Genomic DNA, 14,367 nt, shown 5'->3' on the forward strand with positions numbered 1-14,367 from the left:
TTCTCCTGCTCCCATCTAGACTCCTCTTCTGATGCTGCACCTATAGGGTGTCCTCAACAATTCTGCATGTTTCCTAAACGGCCAGTGCATGCACCACTAATGGTGTCACCATCTAATACATGTTGGCCATATCTTATGTTCTCAGCCCTCTGTTTGGTGCCTGAACAACATGACCTGACCTGATCTAAGGTTCTCCTCTGATCTGCTCTGTAATTTGACCCTTTGATCACTTCTGACTATGTAACCAACTGATGTTCCTGTCCTGCCTGTTACTTGTGTCTGATCTTGGCTTGATCCTGACCTTGGAACCTTTTCTACCTGCCCTGACCACCTGCTTGTACCTTTCATTCTCTTGCCTAGTGCTTGGTGATTTTCCCTGGTTTTTCTTGAGCCAATGGGCTAACGTCTGTAAATTTAAGAACGACCCAAAGAGATACCGAACTGGCAGTCTTGTTGTAGAAGAATCCAGATCTCTTTTACAGGGATTAAATGGAGACAACACCATTGGAAGTGGCCAAGTCAAACCAGTTTGGTAGTGCAGTGTGTTCACTACTGTTAGGATTGTGCAGTAACTGCGGCCATGATATGGGCGTCGCTGTCTGTTCCTCTGCACAATCCAGGGTTGCAGGGGTTAACCTGCCTTGCTACAGCTGGGTGTTGTCGAGTCTTTGATGGACTGGTGTATCGACCTATGGATGCTCAGATTGGGCAGTTGGGTATCTGCTGGTGACCGCCCCTTGCCTATATAAGGGGGCTGGTCTGGACGTCCGGCGCTCTATGATCACATTCTGAAACCTGAAATAATGTGTGTGTGTATGTGTGTGTGTGTATGTATGGGTTCCAGCCTGTAAACTAGAATTGCCCTAGCTAGTAAATTACCCCTGAGGTAGCAATGCCATGGTTAGTCAGGCAGCATGCTGCCTTGTATGTGTGTGGTAACACTCAGTAGGGTCAGTTAGCATTCCTTCTCAGACAGGGTGACTGGGAGTGGGCTTGGCAGTAGTTGCCTGGGTGGTTGGGTGGAACAACTACACACAGGGTTTACTTGGTCTCTGGCTTGTCCTGGAGTTCAGGCTAGCCAGTTTGGTTATTTGTGCAGTTGCTCTGACTGCACAAGTCTCTGTGATTGGTAACAGAGCAAACCTGGTTGTTTAATTTAGTTGGCAGTGACATTAACTGTCAGACACTGTTCACACCAGGTTTTTAGCAGTCAGTAGCCCAGAGGGCTCCGCAGGGTTTTTCAGTTAAGTTTTTTTTAATAAACCCTGCTGACCATACCAACTACCCAGTGACCATGACACATATATCTTTCCTTCTCATTGTAAAGGTAAACACGATGGTGGATTGTCTCCAGTTTCAGTCATGTTAGACCTTTGTCTATATTAATACTATTTATATGATGGAGACGAAAAACCGGACCGTAATCATTACAGAATTTATTTTACTTGGATTTACTACGGACCCCAAGATAAATGCCGCGCTCTTTGTCTTATTCTTTATCATCTACCTGGTGACATTGACTGGAAACATCCTAATACTATATATAATCATATACAGCCCCAAGTTACATAAACCCATGTACTTTTTTCTTTGTATATTATCCATTCACGACTTGTGCTGCTCGACTACAGCTTTGCCCCGATTATTGTCCGATCTCTTCTCTCGGGAGAGGACCATCTCATATCTGGGTTGTGTCCTCCAGATCTATGCCGTCCTTGTGGTAAATGGTTCGGAGTGCCAGCTTCTTGTTGTCATGGCTTATGATCGCTATGTCGCCATATGTCACCCTCTCCACTATCCGGTCCTCATGCGTTGGGGCAATTGTTATAAGCTGGTGTCTCTAGTCTTCATTTATAACTTTATCTTTAGTGCTGTCCCTTCAATTTCCTCCCCCATTTCTCTGTGTTATAACCAGATTAACCACTTCATGTGTGAGGTCATCGCTGTAGTAAAACTGGCATGTGAGGACATCTCTGCCAATGAACTTCAGATATTTTCCATCAGTTTGCTCATTCTCCTCCTTCCTCTTGTACTTATCTTACTATCTTATGCATGTATCATATACTCTATATTGAAGATTCGCTCTGCAGGAAGGTCTAAGGCTTTTTCCACCTGTACGTCTCACCTCGCGGTGGTGACTTTGTTTTTTGGGACAGCCATGTTATTATATCTTGGCCCCTCGTCCATGTACTCTACAGACCAGGAGAAATATACCTCCATGTGTTATGTTATTATATCCCCAATGCTGAATCCTCTCATCTACAGTCTCAATAACAGGGAGGTTAGAGATGCCTTTAAGAAGTCTCTTACAAACTCTTGAAACCTTACAAAGAGAGAGCTCAGAACTTTAACCCGTTCCTATCTATACCTTATATAATAGTATTTTTCATCATTTTTGTCCATTTTACAACCCGTCACTGAATATTTTAAAAATGAAGACAAATCCTAAGTGTATACCCAAATATGCAAATCAAGGTGATGTATTGTCTAAGTTCATTGAGTTTGCAGAGACCGTGTGTTTGTAGGGTCTTGCAATTCTCCTCTTATGGCAGATGTTGGATTTTGACCTGCTTCATCCTCTGATCATTTTGTTCTCAGGATAAGCCATTGTCTACTGAAAACTGGAGATGGGCGACCAAATTCATCATGAACCAGAATTGAGAGGAGACTGTGAAATTGTTCACTTTTTAATTGAACCAAACAAATGCAGATTCGTCTCAGGAGTCATTACAGTAATGGTGGAGATAGTGAAGGGTCTGTGATTCATCTCACTGCATCATACAGAGCACTCAGTTCTGAAAAGTTTACAATCACGTGCGATGGTTTGGAATAGGAGGAGAATCTTTTCACCATTTCATGAAAAAGTAAGTTAAAAAGCACGACTTCTCTGTATTTCTTGGTCAAACATGCCATGTCCAGTTTCTTGTAGTGTGGCCACTTTTTTTAGTCCGTAGCGAATTGCCATTAGTTTGGATTCTTTGAAAATTGTGCAATTTGGAATATTTGGGTCAAACACCTTTATGACAAAGTGGTTCACCTACCTCTGGTTGCCATCTACACAGTGCACAGTACCAAGGACACTGCAGAGAGATCTGGGAAGATTGTACTCAGCCTAAATGTGTCTTATGTGCATTGTCAGCTTAGTGTAGTGGGAAGCCCTTTCAACCCGACAAGAGACAAATTATTATACTCCTAAGATTAAATTGATCCCATATAGTATAATTGAGTACTTTCTAGCTGCTTGTAGTCTGTAAACAGTTTAAACCTATCAATATATCTGGGAAGACAGGTATGTCCCAGCCAGGCAGCTAAAGGGTGTTTGGTAAAGACTCACACCAGGGAGGTCAGCTGACTAATCACGCCCTAATAACAGTCTGAGTGTGAAGACTAGCAGGGCCCCACCACACTGACAGAGCTGACCTGTCCAGACCAGACCTCCAAAGCAGGTACTGTGCCACCTGTTGTTGTTGCCAAGGTGGGAGACTGGTAGCCAGTCTCCTTTTTAGTCAGGGAAAAGTTTCCTTACATTTAAGTTAGTTTTCTGAGCCAAGAAGGATTTTGTTTTGTTTATCCTGTGGCTTTGCAAACACAGTATATGTGCTACATGTGAATAAAGCCTGAACTTTTGTGCAATCCAGTGTCTGTGTCTCTGTTTCCTGCACTGCTACCGAGCATCTACCTGAGTGATTCCCCACAATACGTAGATATTGTCTTTTAGGATTACCTTTGTTCAAACTCAAGGGATGACGTATGACCCCGTGAAAAGAATGTTAGCAGTCGTAGGTCTCCCAAAAGTACTGATATAGACACTACATTGACGATTTTTCTGAATCATCAGATCCAATAAAGAAATCCGGTCGTCATGAATTATATAGATCTCTCTCATTTAGGTTCCATTCTGAAATGAAGTTTATAAAAGCGTTATTGGAGACCTGGGACAAAATAAATATAATCCATGAACCTACCTCAGAAAATGATTTGGGAGGTCAATTGACTATTCTCTGTAAATATTCGGTGACCTGCTAGCAACCCAGTATTAACCCATTTTATGATAGTGTAAACTTCAGGGAAGACCTGATTTTATTGCAATGATCTAAAGCAATTTCTGCTTATACATCACTAGTGGATAGATATGTGAAAACCGAATTCCTAACAAGACGGATTCAACCTGAATTTTCCTAAAGCTTTGTTTCTTTAACTAAACCAAAACCTTTCCGGTGAACTAAAATACCTACCAAGATTGGCATAGTACAAGGAAAATGCAGAGGAGAGGAAGGGTCACACTTGTCTATTACGTTGGTTGGCTTCTGGCCTCTGGGTTTCATATGAGACTTGATCCTTAAATAAAGACACACAAGGCATGGTTACTGACAAATCTATTCTAAGCCTTTCAGAAGACCTCAGAAGTGTTTTACAGATACATGAAGCTGGGAAAGGTTAAAAGAGATAAAAGACCTGGACGTGGATCAATACAATGCTACAACGAACTGAGAAAGTCCCAGACTGTTGCGACACTTCCTGGGAGTCCTATTAAGATCATTACAAGAGCACAATGGGAAACCATGATAGAATTCTCAAATGTAAGGGTTCCCTTCAGCAATTTGTCTAATTTATGGTGAACATTAATTGATCTCCAGTGGTTAAGGCTTCCGTATAACATCTTTATAAGCCCGGGTCTCAAATCAGATGTGGCCGGAGCTGGACGAGATCTGAGAATGCTGCATATATTTATTTTGTGAACAGTAGATGTAATCTGTGTATTTGTCCTTTGTCTTTGCTTCATCTTCATCATATACTGTCACATATTTTAGTTGTTTCTTTGCATTGAATGATCTTTGGACAGGAGAGTTTAAGAAAGCAAAAAGATAAAAATAAGAGCAGATGAGGTGCATTCACCAGTAATTGTGTCACCAGATAATACCTGCCGGCCATATCCTATACATGTGTTCTCAGCCCTCTGCCTGGTGCCTGAGCAATAAGATGTTTAGCATTCTAGACCTGATGTAAGGTTCTCTTCTGATCTGACCTATAAGTTGACCCTTCATCACATCAGACTATGTTCCTGTCCTGCCTGTTACTTGTGTCTGACCTTGGCTTGATCCTGACCTTGGAACCTTTGCTACCTGCCCTGACCACCTGCTTGTACCTTTCATTCTCTTGCCTGGTGCTTGGTGATTTTCCCGGGTTTTTCTTGAGCCAATGGTGTAGCTACTGTAAATTTAAGGACGACCCGAAAAGATACCGAACTGGCAGTCTTGTTGTAGAAGAATCCAGATCCCTTTTACATGGATTAAAGGGAGACAACACCATTAGTGGTGGCCAAGTCAAACCAGTTTGGTAGTGCAGTAGGTCCACTACCCAATAACCATGACAGGTATATCTCTCCTTCTCATTGTAAAGGTAAACACGATGGGGGATTGTCTCCAGTTTCAGTCCTTCCTATGCCTAGCTCAATTTCATGTTAGACCTTTGTCTATATTAACACTATTTATATGATGGAGACGAAAAATCGGACCATGATCGTTACAGAATTTATTCTACTTGGATTTACGACGGACCTCAAAGTAAATGCTGCGCTCTTTGTCTTATTCTTTATCATCTACCTGGTGACATTGACTGGAAACATCCTAATAATATATATAATCATATACAGCCCCAAGTTACGTAAACCCATGTATTTTTTTCTATGTCTATTATCCATTCACAACTTGTGCTGTTCGACTACAGCTTTGCCCCGATTATTGGTCGATCTCTTCTCTCGAGAGAGGACCATCTCATATCTGGGTTGTGTCCTCCAGATCTATGCCATCCTTGTGGTGAATAATTCAGAGTCTCAGATTCTTGTTGTGATGGCTTATGATCGCTATGTCGCCATATGTCACCCCCTTCACTACCCGGTCCTCATGCGTTGGGGCAATTGTTATAAGCTTTTGACTCTAGTCTTCATTTATAGCTTTGCCCTTAGTGTTGTCCCTTCAATTTTCTCCCCCATTGTTCTGTGTTATAACCGGGTCAACCACTTCATGTGTGAGCTCACTGCTGTAGTAAAACTGGCATGTGAGGACATCTCTGCCAATGAACTTCAGATATTTTCCATCAGTTTCCTTACTCTCCTCCTTCCTCTTGTACTTATCTTCTTGTCTTATGCTTGTATTATATACTCTGTAATGAAGATTCGCTCTGCGGGAAGGTCTAAGGCTTTTTCCACCTGTACGTCCCATCTTGCGGTGGTGACTTTGTATTTTGGGACAGCAATGTTGCTGTATTTTGGCCCCTCATCCATGTACTCTACAGACTACGAGAAATATACCTCCATGTGTTATGTTATCATATCCCCAATGCTGAATCCTCTCATCTACAGTCTCAATAACAAGGAGGTTAGAGATGCCTTTAAGAAGTCTCTTACAAACTCTTGAAACCTTACAAAGAGAGAGCTCAGCACTTTAACCCCTTCCTATCTATACCTTATATAGTAATAGTTTTAATCAATTTTGTCCATAAATGAAGACAAATCCCAAAAATGCAAATCAAGGTGATGTATTGGCTAAGTTCTTTGAGTTTGCAGAGACCATGTTTATAATGTGTGTTTGTAGGGTCTTGCAATTCTCATCTTATGGCAGATGTTGGATTGTAACCTGCCTGATCCTCTGATCATTTTGATCTCAGGTTAGATAAGCCATTGTCTACTGAGAACTGGAGATGGGCGACCAAATTCATCACGAACTGGATTTGAACCGAATATGTGAAATTGAACCAAACAAATGTAGATTCGTCTCAGGAGTCATTACAGAAATGGTGGAGATAGTGAAGGGTCTGTGATTCATCTCACTGCGTCATACAGAGCATTCATTTCTGAAAAGTTTACAGTCATATGCGATAGTTAGGAATATGGTATGTCTCTATCGCATGAACATATAACTTCAGTCTCACTCCTGTGTCCAGTCTAACTGAATTTCTACCTATTATTATCAATCAATCATTCTGTTGGTATGTGTCTAAGCACTTTGTAGCCATTATATCAGTTGTGATACCTGTCTGTACACCCTGCTTGGGCTCCCCCTGGTCTCATTTCTTTTACTTTGATTCTGGCCTGATTGTGTCTGCTTATATGCACACCCCATTCACACCTGATAGACATCATACAAACCTTGGCTTGTATAAATGTAAGGCCTCTGGTCATTTGACCTTGGTCATTTGTGCTATCCAGTGTGCAATCCAAGTGTGCAACTAAGTGTAGCTTCAGAATTATGCCAGAATTGAACCAGAGGGGAACAGAAGGTAACATAATCCAACTGCTATAAACTGCTCTAACAGAAATGCTTCTCATCTTAATCACTTCCAATCCTTGTAAAAACCACTTTTCCACCCCAAACTAGCCTTGTCAGTAAAGAAATCCTCATCTCTCCCTCTCTCCTACCCCACCATATAACTTTCTCTGCACAGCTCCTCACAAACCTGCAGGCTTTCCACCCCAGATACATACAACCCCCCCGCAGCCTCTCCTACCTACACCTGCTGTCACTCTCCCTGCTCCTCCTTACTTCTGGTGACATATCTCCTAACCCTGGACCTCCCCAGCAAATCCCCACACCTGGCGCTAGCACACGGAACCTCCGAAATCTCAAACCAATCACACTCACCCCTCCCCCTCCCCCTGCCCTTCCTGGTGCACTATGGAATGCCTGCTCCGTATGTAATAAACTTGCCTACATTCACGACCTTTTTATTCTTAATAAACTTACATTTCTCTGTCTCACAGGAACATGGCTGACACCCTCAGACACAGCCTCCCCCGCCGCCCTCTCCTATGCACGCCTCACATACTCCCCGCCCCAACAACAAACCTGGTGGAGGTGTAGGCGTCCTCCTGTCAGACAAGTGCTCATTTGCCCCTATCCAGGCACTACCTGTCCTCACCCCCCCCCCTTTGAAGTGCACTCTGTTCGTATCTACTCACCCTCCAACCTCCAACTGGCCGTCATATATCGACCGCCGGGACCTACCGCTGCCTTTATCGACCACTTCACCACCTGGCTCACACACTTCCTATCCACAGACACCCCCACCATCATCATGGGTGACTTCAACATCCCCATTAACACAGACCACCCCCCTGCTTCCAGTCTCCTGTCCCTCACCGCCTCCTTTGATCTCTCCCAATGGTCCTCCTCTGCCACCCACATAAAGGGGGGCACAATAGACCTAATATTCACCCGCCTCTGCTCCATATGCAACCTCTCTAACTCTCCATCCACGCTCTCGGACCACAACCTGCTGACATTCTCTGCCCTCTCCTCTCCAATAGACACCCCAACCTCTAAACCAACATGCCCCCGCAGGAACCTCAACCGCCTTGACACCTGCACCCTCTCAGACTCTCTCCTACCACTCGCTGACATCTCCTCACTCCAGGACACAGATGCTGCTGATGCCTTCTATAATACCACCATTGCCTCAGCCCTGGACTCTGTAGCCCCCTACACATACATCAGAGCCCGACCGATTAATAGACAATCCTGGCACACTGACCTGACTAAAAAACTGAGACGTGCCTCGCGGGTTGCAGAACGCCTCTGGAAGAAAAGCCACTCCAAGGAGGACTTCCTCAGGTACAAAGAAGCAGTTCTCTCATTTAAGAACGCACTCACCGCCGCCAAGCAGGTCTACTTCACCACACTCATATCCGCACTCTCTCGCAACCCCAAACAGCTATTCTCCACCTTCAACTCCCTCCTCCGTCCTCCCGCCCCCCCTCCGACATCACTTATCTCAGCTGACGACTTTGCCTCTTACTTTAAAACTAAAATTGACACCATCAGAGACAGTCTCACCCTACTCCCCCGACAACCCCTCTACCCAACTACTTACTGCTCCTCATTCCTGACCTGTTTCTCCTCCATAACTGACGAAAAACTGTCCTCCCTAATCTCCAAATCCCACCTCACCTCCTGCGTACTCGACCCGATCCAGTCACATCTCATCCCCAAACTCGCTGAAGTCAATACTCCAGCCCTAACCCATCTCTTCAATCTATCCCTAACCAATGGATCCTTCCCCTCAGCCTTCAAACACGCCACTGTCACTCCTATACTTAAGAAACCGTCCCTCGACCCGTCCTCTCCTGCCAACTATCGTCCCATCTCACTGCTCCCGTTCGCCTCAAAACTTCTTGAGCAGCATGTCCACTCCGAACTCTCCTCCTATCTCTCGTCCAACCTGCTCTTTGACAGACTTCAGTCAGGCTTCAGACCCTGGCACTCCACTGAAACTGCCCTAACAAAAGTCACCAATGACCTGCTAACCGCCAAAGCCAAGCGCCATTACTTTGTCCTCCTCCTCCTCGACCTCTCCTCTGCCTTTGATACAGTCGACCACTCCCTCCTGTTAGAAATTCTCTCATCCCTTGGTATCTCAGACTTGGCCCTTTCGTGGATCTCCTCATACCTCACCGACCGCACATTCAGCGTCTCCCACTCGCACACCACCTCCTCACCTCGCCCTCTCTCTGTAGGTGTCCCCCAAGGCTCCGTCCTAGGACCCCTCCTGTTCTCCATCTACACCCTTGGCCTGGGCCAACTCATAGAATCTCATGGCTTTCAGTACCACTGCTATGCCGATGACACCCAAATCTACATCTCTGGACCAGACATTACCTCCCTGCTGGCCAGAATTCCAGATTGTTTAGCAGCCGTAGCCTCCTTCCTCTCCTCCCGCTTTCTCAAACTCAACATGGAGAAAACAGAGTTTATCATCTTCAGCCCATCCTGTATGGCCCCTCCACCTGACCCATCTATCAAAGTTAATGGAACCACAATTACCCCTGTCCCACAGGCCCGATGCCTTGGGGTAACCCTGGACTCTGAACTTTCCTTCAAGCCACATATTCAAGCCCTCAACACCTCCTGCCGTTTCCAGCTCAAGAACATCCACCGAATTCACCCCTTCCTCACCCAGGAAACTACCAAGATGCTCGTCCAGGCCCTCATAATCTCCCGCCTAGACTACTGCAACACCCTTCTCCATGGACTCCCAGCAAACACCCTCGCCCTCCTCCAGTCCACCTTAAACTGCGCTGCTTGCTTAATCCACCTCACCCCTCCATCTTCATCGGCTGCTCCCCTCTGCCAGTCCCTCCTCTGGCTACCTATAGCCCAGCAAATTGAGTTCAAGCTACTAACGCTAACATACAAAGCCATCCACACCCTGTCCCCTCCATATATCTCTGACCTCATCTCCCGCTACCTGCCCACACGTAACCTCAGATCCTCCAATGACCTCCTACTCCGCTCTGCTCTCATCCGCTCCTCACACAACCGTCTCCAAGATTTCTCCCGTGCATCCCCCATACTCTGGAGCTCCTTACCACGACACATAAGACTGACCCCCACAATCACAGGATCCAAGAAGGCGCTGAAGACTCACCTATTCAGGAAGGCCTACAACCTCCAATAACACTATCACCGCACCGCCATCTGTACAGTCTCCCCCTCTCCTTCTGTCTCTACCCCCTTCCCTCATAGATTGTAAGCCCTCGCGGGCAGGGCCCTCTACCCCACTGTGCCAGTCGGTCATTGTTAGTATTATATCTACCTGTATATTCTGTGTATTGTATGTAACCCCCAAATGTAAAGCACCATAGGATTAATGGTGCTATATAAATAAATAATAATATAATAATAATAATTAAGCATTTGGAGTCAAAATTATGCAATTACAGACTAGGGTTGAGCGATCGGGATCAGAAAAGATCAGATCCCGATCGGCGATCGAGCAAATTTCAGGATCGGAATCAGCTGGAAATTATCGGAAATTGGATTTTGAAATATCAAGATCGGCTCGACCCTAAAAGTGACATTTCCCATAGATAAGTATTGACTAGGGTTGAGCGATCGGGATCGGGAAAGATCGGATCCCGATCGGCGATCGAGCAAATTTCACAATCGACATCAGGATCGACTGGAAAATGATCGGAGATCGGATTTTAAAATCAATACTGAAATCTCAAGATTGGCTCAACCCCATTACAGACAGATTAAGGATCATAGATCATAAATCGCTGTTTTTTCACCTGTCATGAAAAAGTAGACTTAAAAACCAAGAGACATTCCCTACAATTGTATATCTAAAATGTGCGTCTGGGATTGCAAAAAAAAAAAATCCCCTAGGCATCACCATACATGGAAAAAAAAGTGATGGGTCTCCGAATATAGTGATTCCAAAAACAACTTAGCATTTTTGATTTGAGGAACCATGGTCATGTGATTTACGATCCATGGTCATGTGATGAGGACACAGGTGTACAGATGATTACCAGGCAGCTGTCTGATTGTTATGCCGTGACTGTAACGAGCGGCACGTGCGCTCATCACATGACCATGGACCATAAATCACATGACCATGGTCAGGCTTCTATCCACTAGAAGTAACAGAATGAATGACAGCAAGCCGAAATCTAGAAAACCGTGAGGAATTGATACAGAAAGTATATTTGGAAATTGTATATCCTTTTATTGTACATTTGTTTGTCAATATTGGTGTGAAAGAGGCCAACCCCTTTAAAGAAGTTGATCGACAGGAAACTGGATCCTCCAGATGCCTACTCTCTTTAGGAAGTAACTTTCTGTAAGCCCTATTAGCTTGGGAACTCAGCATATTGGTAAGCCAACACACCAGGGTGACCTGCACGTCCATTGCATTATCGAAGTCTCTGGTATAGCCATCTGGTGCGGGTACCTTTGTAGTAAGGAGACGATTATTGATTGCACCTCTGGGGCTGATACAGGGGTATTAAAGTCACTCAATTGGGTCTCGGTAAGTGTAGGGAAAGTCATCTTGTCTAAGAAGATGTCCATGAGTTGGATCAAGTAGAGTGCATAGTATGCAACGAATATTGCGTTGACTCCGTTGATCACAGATGGTCATTTCTCCATAACAAATTTGCCAGATGCCTGGCCCATTTATCCCCAAAGCAGTGAAAATTTCTGATAAAACTCTCTACTTTCCACTGACACATTGCTTTGTTGATAGTCCAATTTAGTTTGTGATGATGGGGCACATTGATACCATGTGAAGGCACCGTGTTTGGTAGCAAACACCTTACGGCAGGTTCACATCTGCGGCCCCGGTCTCCGCTTTCAGGTTTCCGTCTTCTGCCCGAGAAACTGGACAGGAGACGGAGACCTGGCAGTCACTTTTCAAACCAAATCATTTGAATAGATTTGCGAAGTGTCTGCCCGTAAGCACCGGTGAGCATTTTGTGGTCTCTGCAGCAAAATCGGACATGCAGGACTTTGTGTTCGGTTAAAAAAAAACGGTTTTGCCATGGAGACCGCAAAACGCTCACGGGCGCTCATGGGCGGACACTATCTGCTGGGTTTCCATCTTGTGCAGGCAGAAGATGGAAACCTGAAAGTGGAGACCGGGGTGCAGATGTGAACCCGCCCTTAGTAAGTTGGATAGCCTTGATCTTTCTCAACAAATGGACATTGGATATTATCCTGCCCGCAGAAGTAGCTTTTGCTGTTTCCCATGTGTCTGGGTCATGTCAAAATATTTTAACCACTAACTTGATGAAGCCTTCACCTTGAGCAAAAAACAATGGAAATCTCCATTATGCGCCTGATCCTTTGCTCGTTATTCCATTCATGGCCAACCTTCTAGAGTTTCCTCATGAGAGTCTGTCAAGAGTACACTGAGAATTGTAAGGGCTAGTTCACACGGACATAGAGGGGGCGGATTATGGCGCGTAATCCACGTCATGATCGGACTCCTCAAAATGGTGGTCTATGTAGACCGCTAGGTTACTTTTTTCTGTGAGCGGCATGTTGCTCATGGAAAAAAGAAGCGGACTGTCCTTTCTTCAGGCAGATTCTAAGGCTCGTTGAGCTGCGGCGTACGCCTGGCGGCAACAACTTCCGGAGTCGGCCAATTCGGAAGAATTAAGTTTTTGACCCGAGAGTGATACTGCTCCCCGCGTCACTCTCGGTGCCAAAATCCGGGCTTCCGCTATCCGTGTGAACTAACCCTTACTTCTTCATTTTGTCAACTGGAAACCACTGACAGTATACTTGTGGATACGTTTCTGAAATAAATAAATAAAATGCTCATTATTTACAATTGTCTCATAATTTCTCTGGATTTCCTTCAATGATTTGTCTCATTTATGTAGAACATTAATTGATCTCCGGTGGTTAAGGCTTCCTTATAAAATCTTCATGCGCTTGGGCCTCAAATCACATGTGGACGGATTTACTAAGAACGTTCCACTCCTGTATTTTATGCTCATTTAATCTGTCTCTGTTATATCTAGACCTTCATTTTCATTATTTGTTGTCACATATTGTTTCGTATGATCTTCGTTAAGAAAGAGAAACCTAAGAGCAGACGCGGTGGAGAGTTTTCGGACCTTCCGATATGTCAGACACGATCACGGTTCTGAAAGCAAGCCTCCAAGTATTTTGAAGTATCATGACCGTATTTTCAATTATATTACACCTTTGGTTATATTCTATTCTATTACGTTACATTATATTATATTATGCTGTGCATAGAGGTGCGGTGTATGGTTTTCTTCATGTTGGCTTCTTTCTAACTCTGGTCTATTAGGAATGGACGGCTAGAATCATTGACTTAGGTTTTTTACTCCAGTTTACATTTGTAGGTTAGTCAAGGCAAATCCAGATTGTGCGTTGTCCCCAGTTCTGGTTATTACATCCAGTATCACGGTAGACCTTACACTATGATATAGCCTATGGGGGGCCAAGCTAGAGGAAGGGTACAGAGGTAGCAATTGGTACTAGATCCTGGAGCCTTAAGGTGATCAAAGGGAAGAGGGAGCCCCAAAATATAGTTTGCTCGGGAGCTCAGGACGTTAAGGTAATGCCGCTTCGTAAGATGAAGGGTAAGACCAGATCAACAACATCACCAAATTCATCTTACTTGGATTGACCCTGGATGAGATGAATACTGTGCTATATCCTTCTTTGTATTATATGATCTTGAGCTTTTTATGGATTAGACCATAACATTTCCATTACAGAGATAAATTCAATAATCATCAAAAATGAAGAAAATGTGTAAACAATCTTAAAGATTGTGAAGGTAACTAAACGCCACAATGGTAAAGTAAGTCAAGCTGCTGCTACTGGTGCCTGTCGGGTGAGCCAAGGTTCCTGGTGTTGTAGACTTGCACAGTGTTCCCAGAGCTGCAGCTCAAACCAATTTGGTAGTCCACTTGGTCCACAATGTATTTCTCTCGTTCCCTTTATATAGATAAAAACAATGCATTGTCTCCAGTTTTAGTTACTATCACCCAACACTATCTTAATTTCACATTGGACCTTAGGCTATGTTATTATTCTTCATATA

The 14,367-nt window shown here is 44.4% G+C and overlaps 1 protein-coding gene across 1 annotated transcript; it reads left to right on the top strand.

Annotated features, from left to right (window-relative positions):
• Positions 1 to 1,399: 1,399 nt before the first annotated feature.
• Positions 1,400 to 6,416, top strand: LOC142198649 (olfactory receptor-like protein DTMT). Its single transcript, XM_075269678.1, has 3 exons — positions 1,400 to 1,510; positions 1,703 to 1,961; positions 5,728 to 6,416. The coding sequence occupies exons 1-3, from the start codon at positions 1,400 to 1,402 to the stop codon at positions 6,414 to 6,416; spliced, it is 1,059 nt and encodes a 352-aa protein (XP_075125779.1).
• The last annotated feature ends 7,951 nt before the right edge of the window (positions 6,417 to 14,367 follow it).

The sequence above is a fragment of the Leptodactylus fuscus genome, chromosome 3 (assembly GCF_031893055.1).
Source record: "Leptodactylus fuscus isolate aLepFus1 chromosome 3, aLepFus1.hap2, whole genome shotgun sequence".
Classification (NCBI taxonomy): Eukaryota; Metazoa; Chordata; class Amphibia; order Anura; family Leptodactylidae; genus Leptodactylus; species Leptodactylus fuscus.

What these genes read in the sequence shown, in the direction of transcription:
- LOC142198649 (XM_075269678.1), top strand. Translation starts at nt 1,400, where the DNA reads ATGGAGACGAAAAACCGGACCGTAATCATTACAGAATTTATTTTACTT. An exon ending in TATTCTTTATCATCTACCTG is followed by an intron (nt 1,511 to 1,702) that starts GTGACATTGACT and finishes TGTGTCCTCCAG; the next exon opens with ATCTATGCCGTCCTTGTGGT. An exon ending in CGCTGTAGTAAAACTGGCAT is followed by an intron (nt 1,962 to 5,727) that starts GTGAGGACATCT and finishes GTTCGACTACAG; the next exon opens with CTTTGCCCCGATTATTGGTC.